At 37.3% G+C, this 25,862-nt stretch overlaps 1 protein-coding gene across 8 annotated transcripts in view; it reads right to left on the reverse strand.

Moving 5' to 3' along the window:
• The window catches only part of SAMD4A (sterile alpha motif domain containing 4A), a 286,970-nt gene that overhangs the window by 51,986 nt on the left and 209,122 nt on the right, over positions 1-25,862 (reverse strand). For all 8 annotated transcript variants that reach the window (XM_020991290.2, XM_020991294.2, XM_020991287.2 and 5 more), the window contains 4 exons: positions 16,183-16,292; positions 14,196-14,282; positions 5,580-5,877; positions 1,577-1,662 (listed from right to left, as the gene is read on the reverse strand). In XM_020991290.2, coding sequence (XP_020846949.1) covers positions 1,577-1,662; positions 5,580-5,877; positions 14,196-14,282; positions 16,183-16,292 — 581 coding nt within the window. The remainder of the gene's footprint in view (positions 1-1,576; positions 1,663-5,579; positions 5,878-14,195; positions 14,283-16,182; positions 16,293-25,862) is intronic.

The raw sequence follows: 25,862 nt of genomic DNA on the forward strand, positions 1-25,862 counted from the left end.
ACACAATAACAGATCTCCTGTGTCTTAATCTTGAACTCTCTTCTCCACTTATGAATGGCTAGAAGCTTTTTGAGAGTACCCTTTCTAATTTCCTTTCTTTATAGACAGTGCATACTGACATACACATGCACACATACAAAAGAAACCCAAAGCTGCAAGGTGCTCAAGGGGGCACACAGAGAGAATTGGGAAAAGGAAAGTCCAGGTTACTGGTCAAAGGGAAGGTGGAAACCATTATAAATGGCTTGTTTTCTCCGTCTGGCTCTCTGGATAGGCTTCACCTGTATTGACAATGCTTCTTTGCTCTGAAGAAACCATTAAAGAAAAAAAAACAATTTCATTGTAAAAAAAAATTTCTTGGAGCAGTTCAATATTTTAAAGAGCCACAAAGTGTAAGTTATTAATGTAATTAGTTGATCAGGCATTTGACAACTCAGGCTGAAATAATTTGGACAAATAACTAGTTTTTCAGGCTGTGAAGGTGGGAAGAAACATGGAAAAGGGAGAAGACAGGCCATGAGTGAGGGTGAATTAAAAAAGCTAAAATTAATGTTTAAAACAAATACTTTTCTACTTTGAGGGAAAAAGCAATGAGGGCTTCAAGAGCGGCAAAAGTCTCTCACTGGGGATTTGGTAGAGAATTTAACTTTGGCCTTGACCATAGGCCACAGCTGCAGTGCCTGATGGACAGCTGGTGAGGGCATGAAGGGGAAAAAGGGAGTGGGAACATGGGGAGAGAGCTGGAATTCTGCAATTTATATCTTCTTCCACATAACCCAAGCTTCTCAGCTGTCAAAGAGTTGGCACATCCTACTGACGTGCCATTTCACGGCTTATTCATTGTACATAGTTCTTTGGGACTTTATAATCTCATTTTATGCCGACATCATGGAAAAATCTTACCAAACTTGATTTATGTAGGAAGGTAATTTTGAAAGCTCAGAACCTGACATTATAACCTTTGTGGAAAGATTAGGAAACCTTGGAAACCCCAGCCTACCATTCTTCCATCTATACATTCAGATATAACATGCCAGTGTACACGTAATCCATAGACCTAGGACCTTTTTCGTCTTCATAATGTAAGATTCCTCATATGTTGTATTCCCAGTAGGTATTTCCTCAACATATTGATATATAGTTCTTCTAAAAATTTTAAGTCAACAGAAATATGCCGCAATGTATAAGAACTGTTCACACACAAGCATGCACATACACTTTTTCTCTGTGTCTGTCTGTCTATCTCTATCTCTGTCTATCTCAGAATTCTATGAGCCAAGCAGTAGAATATTTTACTCTAAAATAAGACAGTACTGAAAATGTTAAGGGCCAGTTTGGGTTCTATGCTAACCACCCCCTGCTTTATTGCTCAGGGAATTTTTCACAGAGTCAAGCATTCATTCTTAAACCAAATTTCTTGATTGTATATGAATTTTTGGACCCTTCAAAACACTCGCTGAGTTTTTAGTTGGCCATAGTCTTCTTCTAGTAGGAAGAATATCAGCTTTACACAAATGTTGAGAGTCGTTTCTAAATCAATATATACAAATGTCTCAAAATGCTTGTCACTACTTACCTCATGAATTAGACACTTGTCTATGAGTTGTAAATAGGAACTTATATTTTCTTCATCAGGTCTAGAGACCAGGAGCTGTGTACACACTGCAAAGGGAAGGAAGAAGTTAGAAAACTGCATGTGTTTTTCTGAAATATATTAGTTTTGCCAACCAAAAAGGAGGCTGGAGTGGAAGAGGAGCATGTGTGATTGTATTTTGATGTAAGCTCAATGAAACATACAAAATAACTCAAGTTTCTTCATTCTGTCAAATTCAAATGAACTGGAAGAGCACTCGTCTAGAACAACCCTCTAAGTTAATCTCAGTTATACTGTTCTAGCCCTTTGTTACTGACCGTGAGATGAGAAACATGGTGGCTATTTGTAATGCACCTAATTTATGTCTTTGAAATGAGCTGACAGGCCATTCCTACTGAAAAGGAAAAAAAATCCAAGAACAGAGTTTGAAGGCATAGTTTCTCCTCTCTTTCTCTCTCTGTCTCTGTCTCTCTCTCTTCTACTCTCTTCTTCTCCCCTCCTCTCTCTCTCCTTCCTTCTCTCTCCTCTCTCTGTTTTGGTCATTTTTTATGAATGAAGTGCATGTATTCTGCAAAGACAAATAGGATATTATTTCTCATTTGTAGGAACTTGGACACCATATATATCTTTCTTAAAAACATGACATATCTATGTTCCTATTAAATTAATACTTTTCTATTTTATAGATGACATTATTTCCACATTGACCAGTATACTGGAGGAATGTTTATCTATCCACACAACTCAGAACTACTGCTCACTCACAAAGCAATAGGTTAATAATACATTCAAAGTACAAAGTCAGTAAGTGCAAAAATGAAGATTCCCCTTGTTTTACTAGCTTAATCTCTCTTTGCTCAATTCAATTCAATTCAATTCAATTCAATGATTCAATAATAATTAAGTACCTAGAATGTGCAAGGTAGTAGGGATACAAAGACCAAATGAATGTCCCTCAAGAATGACTTACATTCTACTTGGAGGGAGAGAGGGGATGCAACAGTTAAACAGATAATTAAATAGAATTTGAAGAGGATGAGATTACTAATAACAAGAGGGGTTTATAAAAGGCTTCCCATAGGGTTAGAAAGTGACTTGAGCCTTGAAGCAAATACACACACACACATGCATATGTATTTCTATCTCTATCTATCTACACACATATATGCGTGTGTGCGTGTGTGTGTGTGCGTGTGCGCGTGTATGTTTTATGACTAGCAGCTTAGAGATCCAATGTTGGCACTGGTGACAATGAGAGATACTCCCCATGAGACAGTACTGTGGACCTGGCCAAGCTCAACCTAACACTTCTAGATGTGCAAAGTCAGAAGTATTACTCCTACTCCCTGGCCAGCTTCTCCACAGCCTTTTCTTGCCATGGCAGGCTTGCCTCCTTCTCTACTCCTTTTAGCTCTGGAACCATAATCAAATCATCTCAGCAATTTTTCCTAAGAGGAGTGTGTTAATTAATCTCCTTTCTGGTTCTACTCAACATCTCTGTTACTTTCTGGACCAACGTGCTTTTTCCTGGTTCCCTCACTCTTATGTGAGCCATCTTCCTCTTGCATTAGAATGTAAGCTCCTTGAGGGCAGGTATTCTTTGCTTTTGGACTTTAATCACCAGTGCTTGGCTAGTGCTTGGTAAGAGCCTGATAGATGCTATTTCACTCACTCACACGCTCAATCATTCATTCATTTATTCATTCAAACTGTCCTCTATGTACCTTTTAAAATAGCCAGAAACAAAAACTCCTTGAAGGAAGAGGACCACTTGGGATTTGTGAAAAAGTATTTGGTGTCGAACATATAGGAAGACTTTGGGTTCAGTAAGTGTGTAAGTTAAGGCAATTTCCTTACATGTGGGCCTACTATGAATGTATTTTCTTACATTCATGAAATCTCTTCACGGAAAATCCCTTCTCACTCAGACTCAGCTAAGAAGTTAGCCCTGTTAGGGAAGGCTCACTTTAAAATACAGAGTGGGAAGTTTGGGTGAGGAAAATGACAATTGTTCTTATGGTATCACCACGCGGTTGGTTTCATATACAGAGAAGATCTATCAGTCTTTGGAATCATTTTATAAGAGTTGAGTTTGTTTAAGAAACATTAAGGGCCATTTGATAGGGGATAGGGTGGATAAGAGCACAGGATCTGGAATTAAGAAGTTCTGAATTCAAATTTGGCCTCAGATACTAATTAGTTGTATGACCTTGGGGAAGTCACTTAACCTGTCTGCCTCAGTGTCCTAAAGTGTAAAATGGAGATAATACTACCCACCTCTCAGGGTTGTTATGAGGATCAAATGAGATATTTGTGAAGCATTTAGTTCAGTGCCTGGCACATAGTAGGTGCTTAATAAATGCTTGTTTCTTTCCTTCATATGTAAAAATGAACCTTTATATGGTATGTTTCTTTTTAACAAAAATTAGGCTCTGTAAAAAATTGCCTAATATTTAATATTAAAGAGAAGAATGTTCCTTCTCCCCACCCCTATAAGAAAAGGAATGTTTTTGGACTTTTTTTTCCCCATTTTTAAGTGACTGAAAGGACTTTTCTAATCTCAATGTCTTATTTCTAGCTGTGAAACTTTTCTAAATCACTTTACCCATCATTTTATCCTTCCCTCAGGTCTCAGAAGATGAGATGATGCTTCTACTTTCTCTTGGTCCTAATCCCTTGCCTTCCTCAAGGTCTTGTTCCATTGATTACATTCTCTCTCTCTCTCTCTCTCTCTCTCTCTCTCTCTCTCTCTCTCTCGCTCTCGCTCTCTCTCTCTCTCCCCTTCCTTCCTTCTCTTTTTTGCCTCAATGTCTGTATGTATTTCTCTCTCTATACCTCCACCCATCTCTTTCTCCTCTGCTGCTCTCTCCCCACTTCTTCTTTTACCTTTGGCATTATCTACTTTTGTCTACAAAAAATGATCTGGTTTCCCTGATCCTAAAAGCAAATAGAAAAAACCCACAACAATAACAACAACAACAACAACAACAACGACGACAAACCTTAGCCTTGATCCTCCTTGCACATATCCCCTCTACCACCAAACAAACAAAAAACCAACCCACACAAAAAGCAAAAACCCAAAACTAAAATATCTATCTCAAGCCATCATCTGATGGTTGGTTTGTCTTCCGTTTTGTGTCAAACTTCTAGAAAGAGTGTTGATTATCTCCACTTTCTCACCTCCAGTTCATTCTTCAACCCCTTCCCATCACACTTCTACTGCATCACTCTACTTAAAAGTTCTTGCTCTAAGGTCTTCAAAAACTTAAAAAAAAAATTTAAAGATCTTTGTTCAGTTTTCAACCTCTACTTCAATTAAAAGTATCATTCCTTTACTCTGAAATGGATCCTAACTTTACTCCATCCTGATCATAATACATTCTCACAGTGAGGGAAAAGTGGGGAAAAAGGGGAGTTGGGGCAGAGAGAAGGATGGGGATAGTTTAGTGACTGAATTCCCCACCATCATAAAATAATCTCTCTTTTTAAAGAAGAGATTTTATAGGAAAATGTCTAGACTAGTCCCTCAACATTTGAGAAAGAAATCCAAATACTCCATTCCTCCCTCCTCCTTCCTATTACCCTAATGCAAGCCCCTTCATTTACCAACCTCATGCAGCCAGAAGCAAAACTGCCACAGTAAAGACACATGCCTTCTTCTGGATAGCAGGTGTACTACACTGTAAATAGAAGGTGCCAATACCCTTTCTATTTTTTTTTAACTAAATTCTGACCTCATGCTGACCACGGAGGAAGAAGATACTAGAAGGATGGAATCATCCACTGAGGATTTTGTCTGTTTCTTAAATTACCCTTCTCGGAGTCTCATTTGTACCTTATGAAGTACAAATGACAAATACCCATTCCTTTTTCTGAAGGAAGAAGCAATTATCTCTCTCTATGAAGAGAAAAGAGGGGTGGTGCAGAGAGGGAGAGAAAGGGATACAGAAGAAATTGGAAGCAGAGAGATATCACATTTCACCTTTTCCCATGACTCTTGTGAACTGTCCAGGGAGATCACCTTCGGGCAGAGGTGCCCCTGCAGATTCTCCTTCACAGCCACTCATGTGATGCTGCTGGATTCCACCTCCTGCTGCAGAGTCCTTACACTCAAGGGCTTGGTTATCGGAACCAATCAGAGTAGGCTGATGACGAGGTTCTGACTCCTGGCTGTGTTCTTCTGGGTTAGAGCTCTGGGAGCAGTATGCTTTTATTGGAGTAAGGATCATCTGGTGCAATTCTTGCAGTGGGACACGCAGGTTGCCCCCGTCTAAGATGTCCTGAAAATTTAAAGATAAAAGACAACAGTTAACCACATGAACCATCTGCTCTCTATTTGACCCATGCAACCTTTTGGTTTCAGTTTTCTGTTTGGTAGGAAGGGAAACTGAGGGTAGAGGAATTATTTTACTTCTAGGGCTATAATGAAGGAAAAACAGCAGCTGAGATGCCCAGAAGTTCACAGGAGAAAAAAATCTAAGAAATGGAGCCAATAATAAAATTTTCAGCCTCAGATGTCTATACACAAATGCCCAAAGCTTAGGCAATAAACTAGAGGAATTAGAGCAAAGAAAGAAAACTCAAAACGTCAGTGTGGTTTGGTTATATTTTGTTAGTCTTAAGGAGAGGAGAGAGAAAAAAATAGGAAAGAATGAACAGAGAAAAAGGAAAACAAGAAATGAGAAAGAAGGGAAAAGAGTTTAATATTTCTTATAATTAGGACACACCAGAAGAATGGAATACAATTATGGATACATGGAGAGTGGGGTTCTCATGAACCTCATTCTTACAGGAATCAGGCAAAGCAGAGTTAAATACACATTCAACTAAACACAAAAATAGAAATTCTGAAAATCTAATAAAAGATATATAAAACTAAAAGCAAAAAATGTACTAAAGAATGGATAAAATCCTAAAGAATGGATAAGTAAGATTAGGAGCTTTTTTTGGGGGGGAAACTAATAAAATAGACAAACCATTCACTGATTTCATTTTTAAATGACAGTGATAAACAAATTATCAAAATGAAAAATGAAAAAAGAGAACTCAAAGTAGATGAAGAAATAAAGGAAATTATTAGAAACTATTTTCCCCACAATCATATGCCACATTCATATGGATTTAAATACCATATGAATGTTTACAAAAAATATAAAATATCCAGATTAGCAGAACAAGAAATGATCTACTCTCAGAAAAAGAAACTCAACAAGTCACAAATTATTCTCCAGAAGGAAAACACTCAGAAGCAAATGGATTTACAGGTGAATTCTATCAAAGAATAATATCAATATTAAATAAATTGTTTATAAAAAATAGATGAAGGCATTCTATCTAACGCTTATGAGATAATTATGATCCTAAAGACCAAACCAAGGTGAGATAAAGCAGAAAAAGAAAACTATAAACTAATATCTAATGAATATTGATGCAAAACTCTAAATAAAATATTAACAAAAAGGCTACAGCAACATATTTAAAAGATTATTATATATACATTGTTGTAACCAGGTTGGATTTATGCCAGGAATTCAAAGTTGGTTCAATTTTAGGAAAACTGTAAATATAATGTAGATCATACTAATAACAAAATCAATAGATACAGAAAAAGCTTTTGGCAAAATACAGTATCTACTTATGCTTAAAAAACCCCAACATGTTTGAAAGCATAGGCTAAATGGACCTTTACTTAATATAGTAAATAATATCTATTTAAAACAAAGAATTAGCATCATATGTAAGAGAGAAATGCTAGAGGGTTTTCCAATAATACCACCAGTAAAACAAAGATGTTCATTGTTGCCACTATTATTTGATATACTAATATAATAAAAATGGTGTTACTACCTAAAATCCTGACATCATTGTCACAAATGCTAGAAGGGAAAGAAAAGGTATCAAGCACCTAAAGAGTGAAGGTACATCAGATCAACTCCAGTTTTTAAAAAGGATATGTATAAGACATGGAAACATTGACAGATAACAGGGTGAATATAAAATTGATATAACAGAGATCTGGGGAATTAAGAGGTCTTGTTCAGGGATGAAATACACTTAGTAAGAGATAGTAAAAAGGACTTACTAAACCTAAAGGGGTTTTAAGCTGAAAAGGAAGGGGCAGGGTAAAACCTGCTTATGTATATCGACCAAGCTAGTTAACCATTGACATTGAGATAGATATCACATATATTTTTGTAGGCAAAAACCTGCCTACATATGCCAAACAAGCTAGATATCACTGAGATTCTCCCTCATTGAGAATAACTACAATGTAGGAATAACAGTAATAAAGAGTCCTAGAAATTCACAGAAGACAAAACTCAAAGAAATTAGTGAAAATAAAAACCACAGCCTCAAATATAGACTTAATGTGTAGAAAAACGTCCTAATTCATACAAAAGTGGAAGGGATTGTCTAGGGAGATGATGAAGGTCTTCAACCAATCTCTAGATGAATAATAACAGGTAGAACTTAATTCACAAATGGAAAAATAAGGTTCAAATCAAATAAGAAAACACTTGTAAATTCTTTTGCATACTTTAAGATGTACTATTGTTATTAAAGATACCTCTATCATCATAGCTTGAGATTTTCCAATTTTGGTACTTGAAATATTTCCTATTCCAATTAATATGAGGATGAGGCAGAGGAGAGAAAAGTATTTCTGAATTGTCCTCAAAGGAATAGTTTTATTCCCTTAAGTATGATAGCAATTATACAACTTTTCCAGCAAACTTCTTGGTCAACGAATTAAAACACAAGATCAATTATTAGGCCATTCTTAATTTGTGGTTCTCAAATTTCTTTGTAGTAGCAGATATTTATTATATGTTACTACCAAAAAAAAAAAGCAATCTATCGATTAGCTACAGGAGCAGTTTAAAATATCACTAATGTGTAATGATGGCCATTTTTGCAGATAGGTGAAAAAAAATCTTTAGCTCTGCAAAAATTTGTGCACTAATACATAGATTTTTTTCCCCCTTACCCTAAACCTTATAACTTTTTCCTCTAGAGAGTCTTCCATAACCTTAGGCCAAGAGACTACCTACCAGTAAGTATATCTCTATTATAAATACTCATAAAGCCTCCCACTATTTTTAACTTTTTCCCAAGCACCAATTTCAATGAAATCTTAACCACATGGAAATAAAAAGGAGATAAAGCATTTATTAAATTGCTTTAAAGCCAACTTAGTCCCTCTGGGCCTTAAGACATGTGCTAAATTTTCTGAATTCACTCTACCAATTAATCTAACAACATGTATTTGTTAAGTGCCTACTATGTGCCAAGTATTTTGTTGGGCACCAGCTATACAAAGAAAAAACAATGAACCAAACCCTACTCTCAAGGAGCTTATGTTCTAACAGAGGTGATATGTATGTAATATGTAGAATAAATGTAAAATAAATATAAGGAAGTTAAATTTAAAGTAGTTAGGGAAGGCACTAGAAGTTGGAGGGATCAGCAAAACTTTCATGTAAAAGATGGGAAGACACTGGGGGATTTTAGGAAGGAGAGATGAGGAAGGAGTATATTGGACACAGGGGACAGAGAGTACAAAGGCACAGAGATGGAGAACATAAAAAAGGGTGGATTTGGCTAGATTAAAGAGAGCCAGAAGGGGAATAATGTGTAATGAGCCTGAAAAGATAGGTGTGGTCAAATTGCAAAGGATTTTAAAAAACAAAAAGAAGAATTTATATTTTATCTTAAAGTCAAAAGGGAGATAGAATTTGTTGAGTAGGACAGTGATCTCATATGTACTAAAGAAAAATCACTTTGGAAGCTGGGTGGAAGATGGAATGGAGACCAAAGAATATGGTACCCTCACACTCAAACTAGCAAATTTGGTCCCCAGAAGGGTAGTTACTATTTCAAGGCTCTGTTCCCAAAACTATAGCTCACAAGTTCCCACCAAGGTGCTTCCTATTAACAGTCAACTAAACATAATTAGCTTTCTAGTAAAGGTATTTACCAAATTGGCACATTAAGAAGAACAGCTAAAAAATATCCCTTCATAAACCTGAGGAACATTCTCCCACAAATACATGAGGATAAAGAGCACAAACATATAGAGCACAATGTTGGTGAGGCAAACATGTAGGGAATATATGTAGCTAGGGCAACTCCCAACTCCAGAACTACAAGATCTTTCCTCTCCTAGTAGAGTCCTTACAAAGTCCCGGCCCTAGATACATCTTCTCTCCTGGTAGGTGGTCCAGCTAGGTTCCCAGGGTCTGCTCCTCTCTGCAACTTGATCATTTACTGTCAGAGCCAGTTCTCTCTTTATTCCACAGTCAGGGCTCTTCTCGGCTGCCAGAGTTCCCATTCACATAAAGGAGGAAGCTGATTCCTTCTTCAAGTTACTGTCTCTATGGTATCCATGTCTGTTTGGTATATGGATCTCTGCTCCCTGGTAGATGCAAAGTCTTAGTGGTTAAGTAGCTCTACTTTAAAATGACTTGGCTGATTTGCTTGAGGGGAGGAAAAAGAATTCTCCTCTTCCCTACTCAAGAATGGTTCCCTCACAGGGTCCAGGTTCTTTTTTCACTTGTCACTCCTCGCTTGCATTAATTTAAAACTGATTCTCAAACTATCATTTAAGGCTCTTCAGGGAATGTGGCCATCTTCCGTCAGCCCTTCTGATTCCCTCAGAGAAGGTTCATACTTGTAAAGGCATCACCAGCTGTTATTTATTGACTTATTGACAATCAATATAAAAAGGGACATGGAACTTCTTTATAGAACTAGTAAAAATCATAATGCAAATTAAATGGAAAAATAAGTACATAAAAATATTAAGGAATATCCTAAATTTAAAAGGGGGTAGTTAGGTGGCACAGTGGATAGAATGCCAGGCCTGGAGTCAGGAAGACCGGAGTTCAAATCTGACCTCAGACACTTACTAGGTGGGTAATCTTGGGCAAGTCACTTAACCCTATTTGACTCAGTTTCCTCATCTGTAAAATGAGTTGGAGAGGGAAATGGCAAACCATTCTAGTATCTTTGCCAAGAAAAACCCGAAAAGAGATCATGAAGAGTTGGACATAACTGAAAAAAATGATAAAACAACAAGAAAACTGAAAGGAAAAGCAGACAAAATAGTTACTATCAAAGCTATCAGGCATAAGAAACAAAACTCCCCAAAATGACCCATTATTTAATAAAAGTACTTGGTAAAAATGCTGCTGATTCTCCACTTCCAGTTTCTGTGGCAGGAGTAAACAAAGAAGCGCTTTGACTGAATAAGCCATGTAGATGACTTGTGTAGAGATTGAATTTGGAGTAGAGAAATTTGGCCAAATTGGGGAGAAAATTGATGAAAAATTGAAGAATAGCACTCTACAGTTTCAGATACAGGTTTAGATTCTACTTTTGGGATGAAAGATAATGATTAAAGATAAGAAGGATTATAAAAGGATTAGAGAAGACAGCCTGAAGAGGCAGATTCAGGAAGGAGAAAGAGAAAGTAGTCTGTGGTATAAGGGAAGGAAGAAAAGGTAAGTGGAATAATTAGAAGACTACACAAACTGATAGAGTGGACTGCTGAGTGGGGAAATTGGTGAAACAGATGAATATAAGGATGAAGGTGAAATGGGTGTGGTGGTAGAGCCTAATGACTCTAGTATTAGTATAGCCCTTCAAGATTTGCAAAGCACTTTAAAAAATTCATTTTATCTTTACAACAAACCAGGGGGGTAGGTGCTATTATTACCCCCATTTTATGTAGGAGGAAGCCTAGGATGAATGCGGTTAAGTGACTAGCCCAAGGTCCCACAGTTAGCATCTGAGGCTTTGAACTCAAGTTTTCATGACTCTAGGTCCAGCAGTCTTCTCCAACACACCACCTATCAGTCTTTATACCTATTTATAAGCTATTTAGTTATTACTATTAAGTTATATTATTAACTATTCTAGTTATAAGTCATGGAGAGGTGACATTTGGCTATAAGTTTTAAACAGGTAGTTAGAGTTCAGATATAAACAATCAGATGGAATTAAAAGAAACAAGGCTGAAAATCTTAACCTTCATAGAGAGCAGAGAAAATTGTGTATTTAACCGAGAAAAGGAATTTGGAATCACAGTATATACCATTTATCTGTCAGCATTCCACTTGGATAAGAGATTGAAATGTTAAATTTCTTTTAAAGATGTCTAAAAAAGATAGAAGAAAATTGAATGAATACCTTAATTGTGGAGTGAAGATTAATTGTATCGAGTGCACAACTACTGCAGACAAGACAGATTATCGAGCTAATTTTTCCCCCAGACAACAATTTATCCTTGTACAGGAGTGCTCCCATTGAGGAAACTTCAACCAAAACATTCTGGCAACACTTATGCAACTTGTCCTCTAGAGTTTCCTGGGGGCACTGAGAGAGTAAGGGACTTCCTTAGCATCATAAAGCCAGTTTGTGTCCCAGGCTGAACCTGAACTTTGGGGCGGGTTCTCTATCAATGCCATGTGAACTCTCATGCTGGACTATATAAGGATTTTAAAAACATTCTGTACAACTAAAAAGAATTTAATTAAAAGAAAAACATGTTGGGGAAAATATCTATGGCAAATTTGATTAATAAAACATTGATATCTAAAATATATAAGAAACTTAAAAAAAATCACTATTGTTAAGCCCAGATCTACTCTGAATAAATGGTAAAAAGATTGTGCTGTTCAGTTGTGCCCAACTTTTTCTGATCCCATTTGGGATTTTCTTGGTAAAGATACTGGAGTGGCTTGCTACTTCCTTCTCTAGCTCATGATCCAGACAAGGAACTGAGTGGCTTGCACAGGGTCACACAGCTAATATGGATTTGAGGCCAGATTTGAATTTAGGAAGACTCATCTTCCTGACTTCAGGCTGACACACTATTCACTTCACCACCTTTTGCTATTGTTGAGTCGTTTCAATTGTGTCTGACTCTTCGTGACCCCATCTGGGGTTTTCTTGGCAAATCAATACTGGAGTGGTTTGCCATTTCCTTCTCCAGCTCATTTTACAGATGAGGAACTAAGTCAGACAGGGTTAAGTGACTTATCCAAGGTCACACAAGCTAAGAAGTGTCTGAGGTCATCTTTGAACTCAGGTCCTTCTAACTCCAGGGCTAGAGCTGTATCCACCGCATCACTTACTTGCCCATAAATAGTAAAAAGATATGAACAGACACTTTTCATAGAATCATACAATTAGAGCTGTAAGATGTCCTTATAGACATCATGTCCAATCCCCCTCATTTTACAGATGAAGAAACTAAGGCATAGAGAAGTTAAGGACTTGCCCATTGTTGACAAGAAATACTAAGTATCCAAGATGGGATTTGAACATAGTTCCTTCTGATTCCAAGGCTTCTGTACTACGCCCTACATCATGTTGCCTCTCAAAAAAGATGAAACCCAAGTTGTTAACAATCAGTTGAAAAATATTCAGCCTCCCTAATAATCAAAGAGACACAAATCAAAATAACTTTAAGGTACTTCCTCCCACCCATCAAATTAGCAAAGATAATTAAAAGTAAGGAAACTTAACATTGGTAGGGTTGTAGAAAAACAAGTGTGCCCATTTATTGTTCATAGATCTGTCAATCAGTAGAATATTCTTAAATAGTAATGTGGTGGTAAAAACTAAAACACACATTTTGCCTTTTGTTATGAAAATGCCCCCACATTGCTATCAAAAACGCTAGGTTTTCAAAGCTGTGTTTCATATAATTGTGAAAACTGTGATCCATTAACATAATGTAATACTCTAATATAATTATGGTGGACAAATATATGATTACAGAGAAACTCAGAAAGTTTCTTTCTTAGAAAAACCTTTACGAAAAAATGCAAGGCCAAAAACAGCAAACTAAGTGTGATCAGACAAAGAAAAAAAAATGAATCAGTATAGACAGAATTCTGATAGGGACTTAGAGAAAGAAACTGAAAAGGTGATTTGCTATTTAAATATTAAAATCAATTCATCTAAATGTAATTTTTGAGCACTTAAGTTGTTTGAACTAGTGTTTAATGATAAAATTTCTTTAAAAAATTATCTTAAAAGAAAGAGGGAGTAGATCATTTTCCTGTTTGGTGAAGATGGAATTAAAGGGTATTTCATTTCCTAGAGCTGCCTGCCATTTGAATAATGATAAATTAACTCATAATTATTCTTTGGGAAAACATGAAATGTACACATCTCTCACCTACAGAATGTAAACTCCCTGAGGACATTATTAAATGATTTTTTAATGAAATAGTAAAGATTTAAAGATAAATGTAGAACTATCAAGTTGCCAAAGCCATGTGTGTATCTTCAAATTTCCATTCAGTGGTGGACAGGAGATAATTAAGAAGGCAAATTTTAGGTACGCAAAGAAAAGAGAGTAGAGGAGAGGAGAGGAGGGAGAGAGAGGGAGAGAGGAAGAGAGAGAGAGAGAGAGAGGATTTGGGGTACCTATGACATAGAAGATCTGATTTGGCAGTACTTTAATTTTCTGAATCTGGTTAGGGTTAGAATTAAGAACTGTCAATAATATTCTCAATAGGTTATTTAAGGATTTTCTCCTTGGCTACTTTTTCCATTATGGAGGTGGAAATGTCACATCACTTACCCTTTCTAAAGACTTTAGCAGGTTTTGTCTCTCCTTGAGCTTCTGGATGCTGATGACAATTTTGTGTCTTGCGCCTTTGGTAACATTCTATAATCAAATGGAAGTGTGAAAAGCACCAATTTTTTATCATTTTTTTTTTTACCAGCTTTCAAAGAAATACATCAAAAGAGCCAGAAACAACCAGGGGATCACCAACTTAGCAGGAACTTTATATATTTATTTAGTCCTTTCCTCTTTCTCTTTTGTACTTAAATGATCATACACTCATGAATTTTACTCCACTTCTTTCCTCAGTAACCCATTCTAATGCTGAAGCCCCCATAGTAAGGAAACTTTTCTGTACCTATCAGAAGGATTTAAATCCTTCTGCAGTAAAACTTGTCCCTTTCTTTCTCCCTGTCCTTTAAAAAAAACTGAATCCTTCAGACAAAGAAAAGTTAATCATCATTTTATTGATTTTTTTCCTACATTCTTGAAGTATTCCAAATCATACTACCTACTCTGCTTCTCTAAGACATCTAATTTCATGTGCTCTAAACTTTTCTGACAGTTCTCAGCTAATGCTAAACAACACAGAATGTGTGTGTGTGTGTGTGTGTGTATGTGTGGTCTCAAAAGCCTTTTCTGTTTCTTTTATACTGGGAAATATAACTGAAAAGGAGGTAAAACTCTAGATTTTAGGTATTGGTGCCAAGATATGCCCAGGATTCCATCAGGCCAATTTGGCCCTATCTTTGAGGTTCCATTTTCTCAACTTCATAGCCATGGTTGACCAAAGAATCATTCAATAAACATTCGCTGAATGTCTTTGCTATGTGCAAGTCATTAGAATGGTTCCTTTAGGTACAGAAATAGAAAGCCCTTTTCCTAATCTCATCTGTAATATAACTTTCCCATGACTAACTATACTCTATGCCAAAGAATCCCTTTTTGAGGAAGGAAAGGGCAGGGATATCCCTTTGACTTGGATAAAGAAGACATTATCGAAAAACGAGTCTACTTTCTGGGATAAATCATGGGGTCCTATGTTTTTGATCTATACTGGTCAGTGGTTCAACAGAATTAAAATATTCTGAGTAGTTTCTGCCAAGCTCTTGCCCTTCTTTCTGTGTCATTCATGTTTAACAAGTTATGACCCTGGGAACCTTCCCTCCTCCCCTCCCCCAGTTCTGACCCAGACAAAAAATTTGTTCTTAGAAATGGTCCTCTCATCAACCCCAATATCCGATTGAGCAATCCAGTATCCACAAATATGTGGGTGGAACTAAAGTTAAAAATCAGTGCACTTCATGATTCTGGCAGAACTGCACTGAGTTCAACATTGTCTAGTTTCTCAGTGTTGATATTCAACCAAGTCTTAAGAGGGCAGCTGAGGGCACTGAAAATAGAAGCTGAAGCTAGCAATCTGCTGGGAGGTACACGCTGAAATCAGGGACACCAAAAATATTGTTAATATCCTCTTCCTGCAAGGAAAGTATTATTAGCCCATTATGTTCATTAATTCATCTAAATCATTGTTCAGAGGAAACTGAAGTAAATTCACAACATGCAAACAGGATTTTAACCAAGAAGAAACAAAGACAACAGCCAAGTCTATTTACACAAGCACAGCATGGAAGGAAACACACTCATTCTTGGCTTGCCTCTGGCAGGGTCGCTTTTGAAAAGATGCTTTTTAGGGAGAGGGAAGAAGTTGGCTCCCAAGTATAATGCAGAAGGCTAACAAAAATGAGCAAAGAACATCCAAATCTCATTGGTGAACCCAAGTTATTAATAGTGGTGGCAGAAAAGCTGGTGTAAATTAAAACACAGTAAACTCTACAAACTAAAAGATGAGGCTGGGTGTGATTTTAGAAATGACTTGCAGGCAGGTCAAGCCTCTTATGTGTGAAATGAGTCATTTCAAACAGGATTTACTCAGGACCAGGATGCCATGCTCTAACTTGTGCTCAATCTTAAAGGATTTAGCCATAAGACAGGAACCTACCTGAGCCTCTAGCTGGCATTCCGTGAGAGCCATCATTTCCTCATAGGTCATCTGGGAGAAAAGCGCAGCATATTTGTGCAGGCGGAGGCTTTTCAACCAGGCGGGAACATCTATAGGATCAGAGGTGAGAAAGATGGGGAGTAATAGAGGGGAGAAAAGAAGATTTAAAAAAAAATAACAATGGGGAGGAAGATGCGAGGAAAAGAATGAAAGAAGTAGAGGGCAGGAAAGAGAGAAAAAAATTTCTGTTATTACATGTTTTACTATGCAAACTGATATTCATTTCATCTTCAGATTTCCTAGGTGTCCTACATAGTAACACAAAACAATACTCTGGATGAACCACTCGATCATGGCTATGGCAAGAATTCATTTGTCAGTCAGTCAACAAGCATTTATTAAGAACTTACTATTAGTAATGTACAAATTACCTGCTGCCTCAATATATTCCTTTTTAAGATTTCAGGTCAGACAAGCATATGTTGGGACTGTTCCTCCTACTTCTACAGAGCTGTGGGGGTAGGAGTACAGTCACTGTAGTATATAGTCGGACTACTGTTGAGTCTATCTTTTTACTCTGTGTAAACTATGACTATGGGGTACTTGGATCAAAAGAATAGTAAATGAGTAACGGTCTAAGGATGTTTTTATTACTTTTTCCTCCAAAGCATGGAATGAAGTTGATTATTTTTTTGGTATGTTAAAAAATGAACCAACCAACCATTTAGAATCAAAGGTATTTGAGGGGACCCAAAAGAAACCAATGGGCTAGTGAGCTGTTTTCAAGTCAGATTACACCTAAATGATTCTCTATCACAATGCAAACTCTGATCAGAAATGACTATTAAATTTGATGAGTTAAAGATCCCAGACTTAAAAACTAGCTAATCAAGTTAAATTAAAACCATGTTAAAAGTAATTTTATAAAAAGCTATATAATCTTTCTATGAGCACAACTAAGATAAGGCATTCACCTAAATCACTTCATTGTCATAGAATTTTAGACCTACAAAGACTCTGAGAAATCAATTTTTCCAGCCCTTGTATTTTCTAAAGTGGGAAACTAAGGCCCACCGAAATTAAGTGACTTCTCAAGGTCACATGGCTAGTGGCAGACCTGGGATGAGGTCCCCTGCATGCTCTAGCCTAGGGGTCTTAGCATCGTACCACCTTCAGTTTCTCTCTCTGTAATGTATACATAAGGCCATAACTGGTCAGGAACGATATGAATTGATAATAACTGCAAAGTATTTTGAAATGGCAAAGCATCAGATCATCATTCATGATAATTACTGTGAGACTACAGAACCACAAAATTTGAGAGTCATATGGTCAAACGTATATCCCCAAAAGAATCCATACCAAAACATACTTGGAACAAAGTTTTTTTCTTCTTCTGTCGTTAGGGGCCACAAATAGAAATTTTCTGATTTTTCTGAGGTCAGAAATGTTGCTTTAACAGAGGTGTCAGTATAAAATATTAATAGGGGATAACTTGTATTAAAAAGGCCTGGTTTTCTCTCAAATAAGGACAGTACATATTTATGAAGCTTTTATAAGGTCTGCAGAATGCTTTACAAATATTATCTTTTTTTTTTTTTGGTAAATAGCATACAAATATCATCTTGTTTGATCCTCCCAATAACCCTGGGAAGGAGGTGCTATTATTGTCTCTATTTCATAGATGAGGAAACTGAGGCTAGAAAAAGAATTTCAGTGACTTGCCCAGGGTCACACAGTCAACAATGTCTGAGATAAAATCTCAGTTCAGGCTGTGTGACCCTGGGCAAGTCACTTAACCCCAATTGCCAAAAAAAAAAAAAGATCTCAGTTCAGTCCAGGCCTCTATCTATTGAGTCATCTATTTGCTCAGATCAAGTATTGATTCCAATGTTAAGTTCAGAAAAGTGGTTTAAACTTAGATTACCACATAGGTCTAGATTCTTCCTAAGTGAAAGGGCAAAAAGAAGGAGAGCCATCACTACAACATACTCGTATGTTTGGTTGGACCTGGTGATTGGTATAAAAAAGATTTGATGATCAGGTTCCCAACCTACCCCAAATCAAATGTAAGTTTTCTAATTCATAAATAGTTTCTAAACATAACGAAAAATTAAATACACAGAAATATGCCCAAATGGCATTTCAAGGATTCACAGATACTTCTATACAGTATCCACCTACTTTTTTAAATACTGAATCTCTTCATCTCACTGCAAATGACATTTTGCAGAAAATATTAATTCATATAAATCTTTCTAGAGCTTGTCAGCAAGGGCCCTTCTTCCCATTCCATGCATAGAGACAAAAAGACAGTAGGTGGAGAATACTGAAAAAGTATATTGGAAAAAGAATATTGGAAAAGACCCTGATGTTGGGAAAGATTGATGGCAAAAGGAGAAGGGGGCGGCAGAGGCTGATATGAATAGACAGTGTCATGGAAGCAATAAACATGAGCTTAGACAGACTTTGGGAGATAGTGGAGGGTAGAAGGGCCTAGCGTGTTATGGCCCATGGGGTCACAGAGTGGGACACAATTGAACAACAGTAACTGTGACCTAATCTCAAGTGCAGTTGGTTCTAGAAGTGCCAGTTAAAGAATTTGGTGTCATTTGCTCTGGATCTATTCTGACCATGATTTTACTTTACAAAGTGACTAGCCATCAGCTTAACTACAGCCTGCTAATTCAGGTCAAGCAGATGTAATTCAGGTCCCAAGTCTGTATCAAGCTTATTTCGGAAAAACACAAGTTGCCATTCTCAAAAACACGGTTTCCTGGTTTAGATATGTCTGGCTACATCAAGTTCACAATATGATGTAATTTTACCCCTAAAGGGTACAGAAGTAGACCCCATGAAACCAAATAGTCAGCAGGTGACCTCTCTGTTTTAAGGCCACATCTTGCACATTAACTGGACACAACTAACAGGGTCATATAATACGCTGCTGAGCTGTGTGGCCAATTAACTAGTGCTTCAGGAACAAGGGCTTACAGAGTCTACCCGAAACCTGGGGGAGCCTTAATCCTTTACTCAACACCTAGGCTGAAGAATAGACATTTTCGAACCTAGCACCATAGAACTACTATATACCTAAGGCTTAATTAGTACAGTGCCCGGCACCTAGTAGGAGCTTAATATATGTCTATTGATTGATTGATTGACATACAAAAACTGAAAACCTTAATGCTTCAGCCCTCCTGGATAGTTCTAATGTAGGCCTGGGGCATGTAAGTTCTCTTTGGCTGTAAAGCTCCTTGAAGACCAGATTTCTGTTCTGGTATAGATCCTTTCCAATTTGGAACTAGGTGTTTAATAAATGCTTATTGACTAAATGAGCCTTATCATAACATTACTTGAGGAGGAGGAAAAGGCAGAATAAAGTTCTATATCTTAAGCTCATATACCTCTGCTTTTTATCATTTTATAAGTTGTGTGGGGCACCTTCCTTTCATCAGTCCTTAGAACATAAAAAATAAACATTTCCTAAAAGTTTTGACTGTTCTTTCATGGTGAGAAATCTAAATTCTTTGCATGCAGGACTTTGTGAGATGCTGGCTGACCAAGACACTGTCCTAACAACAAAACACCCAAGATTTTTCCTCAAAGTCCAAATGCCAAACCTCAAATAAACAACAATAATTAAACCAAGATCTCCCTTTTTAAATCTATTAAACTCTTTTGGGGGAGAAAACAGGAAAAAAGTTTCCCTATTTCCTAGGGAAGCTGATTCTTTTTTGAAGGGGTATATCCCTGCTGGGCTCCTGAACAATGGCTACCACACAGTTGTGCAATTTTCACAGGGCTGCTTTGTTCACTGAGCCACAGAGCAGTTAAAGGGTTCTCATTAATACAGCTGTTACAGCTCAAACACATTAGGTAACCCAAGGATTCCCTCGCTCTGTGCGCAAAGGACAACTGCTAAACCAAATGGTACATTCCTGAGATATGTGCTATGTATATAATGAGATATATATACACACACACACACACACACACATATATATGTATATGTGTATATGTATACATATACATACATAAAACTTTTACCTCTCAAGGTTCATAATGGCCAAATTCTGACACTAGAAAAACCAAGCTTTTCCCATATCAAAGAATTTCCAGCTGTGGACCATAAACCTAATGAGCTTTCTTTCCCTCAACAGGTGTCTTATTCCTGAGAGTGTCGATTTTTATTTTTGTGGGGGGTGGGGAGAAGCAACTTGCATCTGTCCAAATTCAAGTGTTCATTTCTGACAGCTGCATGAATTTTTCCCTATCTGTGGTAGGCAGGGGATAAGGATTCTTATTTATTTCCATTTTGCAGATTAGATAAACTGGGATATAGAAAGGTGATGAAAACAAAGTCATATTCACATTTTTGATTTCAGGTTACAACTAGGGATTCTTAGCTCTTGTCTTCAATGATCAATGATAGCCATGGGGTGAAAAGTCAACACCTTCCATAGTTCCTCATCCTTTCTACCATCATATACTGTCACAAACATAGTCTGTTTTCTCCATCTGATATCCTAAGGGATGTCCAGATCTCCTACTTCTCAGTCAACAATGTAATTTAATAGAAAAAGTAATGGAAAAAAAATCACTGGATTTGGAGTTAGAAGACTTGATTCCTGGCTTCCTTTGTTATTTACTACTTATGTGGCTTTGATCAATCACTTAACCTCTCTCAGCCTCAAATTCCTGATCTGTAAAATGGGGATAATCATAGCACCTACTCCACAAGGTTGTTTAAGGTTCAAATGACATAATGCACGTAAATTACTTTGTAAAACTTACAGTGCTATGTAGGTCAGCTATTATTAGTGTGTTGGATCATCAGAGATATAGAGCTAAAAGGAACCTTAGTGGTCCTTAGTGACGACCCACCCCAACCCCTCAGTTTATAGACGAAACAGGTCCAAGGTTCACACAGGTGGCATATAGAATAAGAGAGCCCTAGGCTTCGATTCCTTGCACCCAGATCCAAAATCCAGTGCTCCTTCCATTGTGGAAAGTGAGCTCTGAGACAAAGTATGAAGCCCTTGAATCCTATGAGAATTTCTACGAAGAATTCCTTGCAAGAAGATGAAGTTCAGAAAAATACATCTAAATAGTCCAGCATCAGAACCAATAAAAAGAAAAGGACTGAATTGAATGCATTATACCTATAATCAATCAATGGATCAATAAGCATTTAAGTACCTACTATGTGCCAAGCACTGTACAAAGCACTATAGATACAAATACAAAGAATAAAACTACTATTACTCTCAAGAATTCTACATTGTAACAGGAAAGACAACAAATGCATCTAAAAAAATGAAGAAAAAAATAAGGTATTAAAAAATAAATATAGATAGTTATACATAAATTAGTTTGATGGGGCACCAGCAGTTGGGGGAATAAGGAAAGGTTTCATGTAGAAAGTTGTACTTTGTTTGTGTTTGCAGGAAGATAAGAATTTCATGATGTGGAAGTGAGTATAGAGTATACTCCAGGCATAGGGACACAGAGATGGAAGACGGAGCACTATGTGTATTTTGCTGGATTGCAGAATAAGAGAGGGAAGAGGATAATACACAATGGGCAAAGATAGGTTAGGGTTAAGTTGTGAAGGGCTTTACGAATCAAACCAAGGTGTTTATGTTATCCTAGCAGCAAGAGGGAGTCACTGGAATTTACTGAATGGGAGAATGGTTATTTATAGGGAAAATTACTTTGGCATCTGAAGTGGATGGATTAGCGTGGGAAGAGTCTTAAGGCAGGAAGACAAAGTAAGAAGCCCTTAAATAATCTGATCAAGAGGTGATGACAATCTGAACCAAGAGAGGAGTTGTGTTTGTCAGAGAGAAGAGGTCAGATGGAAGATATGTCATGGAGGTGATGCAATCAAAGTCATGAAGGTAAAAACAGAAAGATTTGGGATATTATTGGAAACGTAGCAGAAGGAAAGAGAGAAGTTGGAGCAAACACCAAGATTAGGAACCTGTGAGATTAGAAGGATAATGGTATTCTTTGGGTGGCTTGGTGGGAAGAATTGCAAATGGCAGAATCTTTGCTGCTTCTCCCTCTCCCAAGGCTCAAGATCGCAGGGGGAAGAGGGAAGAATGACATAGCTGTTCACACTGCTTGACGAATGGAGAGGCACCTTCTGGTAAGTTAGAGGGTCACCAAGCCTTACGATCTGCCCTGCCACTACGTCTTCCAGACCCCTAGGCACTGGCATCTGGTTAGCTAACATACATCTAGGACCTCTGAAGCCTTTCCATCTACCTTACAATCTAAATCTTCTAATTTGTGCTCTCTTCTCTAAGAAGACTGTGCTCCTTGAGAGCAAAGAATGTCTCACTTTTTGTATTTGTATCTTCAGCACTTAGCATATTGCTTGGCACCTACTTAGCATTTAATAAGGTTTTTTTTAATTCTTTCATTCAAATTAAATTCTGGGGTAAAAACAGTCGGTTATGTTTTGTTGAGGCTGAGATGTCTCTGGGACATCCAATTCAAAACATCCAGAAGGAAGTTAGTGATGCAGGATTGGAGCTCAGCAGAGACTTGGATTGAATATCTGAGAATCAGTTGTGTAGAGATGAAAATGAAAGTCAAGATTGCTACTGAGTTCAATGAGAAAGAGAATGGAAAGAGAGCAGAGAAAAGAGCCCAGGACAGAACCTTAGGGTAGGGTCAGACTGATCATCCAGTAAAGGATCTGAGAAGGAGCTGTCAGACAGGTATGAGAAGAGCCAGGACAGAAGTCTTATGAAAACCCAGAGAAGCAAATAACCGGAGAAGAGGGTGGTCAACAGTGTCAAAAACAGCAGAGAGGTCAAAGAGGACAAGGACTGAAAAACAACCATCAGACTAAGCAATTAAAAGACTGTTAATAATTTTAGAGAAAGAAGTCTCAACTGAGTGATGAGATCAGGAGGAAGATAACAGAGGGTTGAGAATTGCGTGAGAAGAGAGGAGGCAGAGGCAATGAGCATAGATATCTATTTCTAGAAATTTGGCTAAGAAAGAAAAGATAAAGGATGATAGCTTTGAGGGGATGGTAGAGTCTAGCGATAGTTTTTAAGAATAAGGGGAGACTTTGGCATGATTAAAGGCAGTAGGGAAGAAACAGGGTGAGAATGAAATATAGAGAGAAAGAAGGGATAACTGAAAGGGCAATCTGTTGGAGAAGACAGGTGGAGATAGGACGAAAGGCACATGGTGGCCACACAATTATCAGACAGTGGAGTAAAGAAGAACAGACTGCAGCATGATATCAGGGAGTTTTCAACTAAAGAGCAAGACAAGGGAAGAGGAAAGCCAACTCATGAAGGACTGGTAAATTAAAGGATATTTAGAGAAAAGTAAGAGGAAAAAGATCTATCAAGAAGCCAATTGCAATGGTATAACAATACCCTTAAGAAGCCCATTCCAATTTCATTGGCCAAAGATGCCAACACCCTCCCTCCCAAACTATTTTGCATTTATTTATATTTATGCTATATATAGTTACATGGGTACTTACAATCTACTCCCAATAGAATGTAAGCTCATTGCAAATAAGGATTATTTCATTTTTTTTATATCCCTACCATTCTCCAAGGCCTATCATAGTGCCTGGCACATAGTAGTTTTTTAATGAATGATTGACTGATTGAAATAGAAGATAAAAGTATTTTCTTTTATCTTTATCTTTTATCTTTAAGACCATAGCATTACTCTGTCACACCCCATAGGTGTAGTAAGCTGCTTGGGAAGTATAACTGAAAGTCTTTAGGGGGACATTCTACCACTTTGGAAAGAAGTATGGACATGGAATTTTATCAGTATACAAGGAACTTTGGTGTAGAAACTCCCTTTAGTGCTACAAACGGGCAAATAGTTTATAAATTATAGCATAAATTCTGACCTAAGGACCCATGAACTTAAAAAAATACTTTGATAATTGTAATTCAATATACTTGGTTTCCATGTAGTCTATGTATTTTATTCTATGCATTTGCAAATATTATTTTGAGGAGTCCATAGCTAGGTGGCACAGTGGATAGAGTGCTAGGCCTGGAGTCAGGAAGACATGAGTTCAAATCTGGCCTCAGATACTTACTAGCTGTGTGATCCTGGGCAAGTCACTTAACCTTGTTTGCCTCAGTTTTCTCATTTGTTAAATGAGCTGGAGAAGGAAATGGAAAACCACTCCAGTATCTTTGTCAAGAAAACCCTAAATGGGGATCATTAAGAGTCAGACATGACTAAAACAACTGAACAGCCACAACACAGGCCTCACCAGACTGCTGAAGAGGTCCATGACAAAGAAAAGGTTAAGAACCCTTCATTTACAGTCACAGAGAGCTGCCTAGGGCATTGACAGTTTAAACAATATGCCCAGTTATATAGCTGGTATATATCAGAGACAGGACTTGAACCCAGGACTTTATGACTTCAAGGATGTTTCTTTGTGAGCCACACTATGCTGCCTCAACTGTCTATCCTTTATGGAAAGACATACAGGGTGCCCTTTGGATGAGCAAAGATTGTTCAGTCTTAATGAAACGTCTATCTGGATGGACTAAATGAGCACAGATAATTTAAATTCTTGCTTGCTGTTTCAGCTAGGATTGATATTCTTCCATTCAGTTCTACAAAGGTAACATTTTAACAAGCCATGAATAACCTCCATGTACCCTACACCACTATACATAAAGCACTTCAGCCTTATGAATAAAGGTTAAGAGCATCATGACCTTTGGAATTTTCTGGAATTCCCAAGTTTGAAGAATTTAACCCTGGACATACCAAAATACGTGTCTACAAGTAATATGCTGGTAATTTGTAAGAAAGAAAATTAAGCAAATTTGCCAAATGCGTATGATTAAGGTAAATAAATGAATTCAAGTCAGTATGTGGGAAAGCAAACCTCTGCCTACATGTTAATTTCTAATAAAAGTTGTTAACTAGTCACATATTACTTTAATTAATTTAATTAGGTCCTTTGTGATGTGAGATTTCTGTCTGAAATTCCTTTTTCTAGAGAAAGGAGTCCCTATCTTCCAGGAAATGTTTCCTAACCGTACTCTGAAGAAGAAATCAAAGGCAAGCATTTCCAGCACAATATAGGACTAAAAAAGCAAGAACTGGAAAGAACCTCCAAAACCACCTATTCATTTTATGGATAGAGATTCACTCAGCACAATTAGTGACAGACCAAGGATTCCAATTCAGGCTTTCCTATTCTACATTCAACACTTGTTTCCCTGCACCATACTTCTAACCATTTGAATCAATTTCAAGAGGAAGAGGCTCTTTCCTTTTTGCAGTGGAGAAAACGATGTGAAAATATTATACAGGATCTACTTTATCTAAGGGCAGCTAGGTAGCACAGTGCATAAAGTGCTGGGCCTACAGTCAGAAAGACTCATCTTCCTGAGTTCAAATGTGACCTCTGACACTTAGTAGATTGTGACCCTGGGCAAGTCACTTATCCCTTTTTGCCTACGTTTCCTCATTTGTAAATATGATCTGGAGAAGGAAATGGCAAACCACTCCAATATCTTGGGGTCACAAAGAGTTGGACGTGACTGAAAATGACTAAATAACACAATAATTTTATATTGAATTTGTAGATAGAATGAAATAATATGCATACTTATTATACTGTCTGGCATATAATAGGCACTTAATAAATGCTTATT

Source organism: Phascolarctos cinereus, unplaced genomic scaffold (genome assembly GCF_003287225.1).
Source record: "Phascolarctos cinereus isolate Bilbo 61053 unplaced genomic scaffold, phaCin_HiC Scaffold_2;HRSCAF=192, whole genome shotgun sequence".
Taxonomy (NCBI): Eukaryota; Metazoa; Chordata; class Mammalia; order Diprotodontia; family Phascolarctidae; genus Phascolarctos; species Phascolarctos cinereus.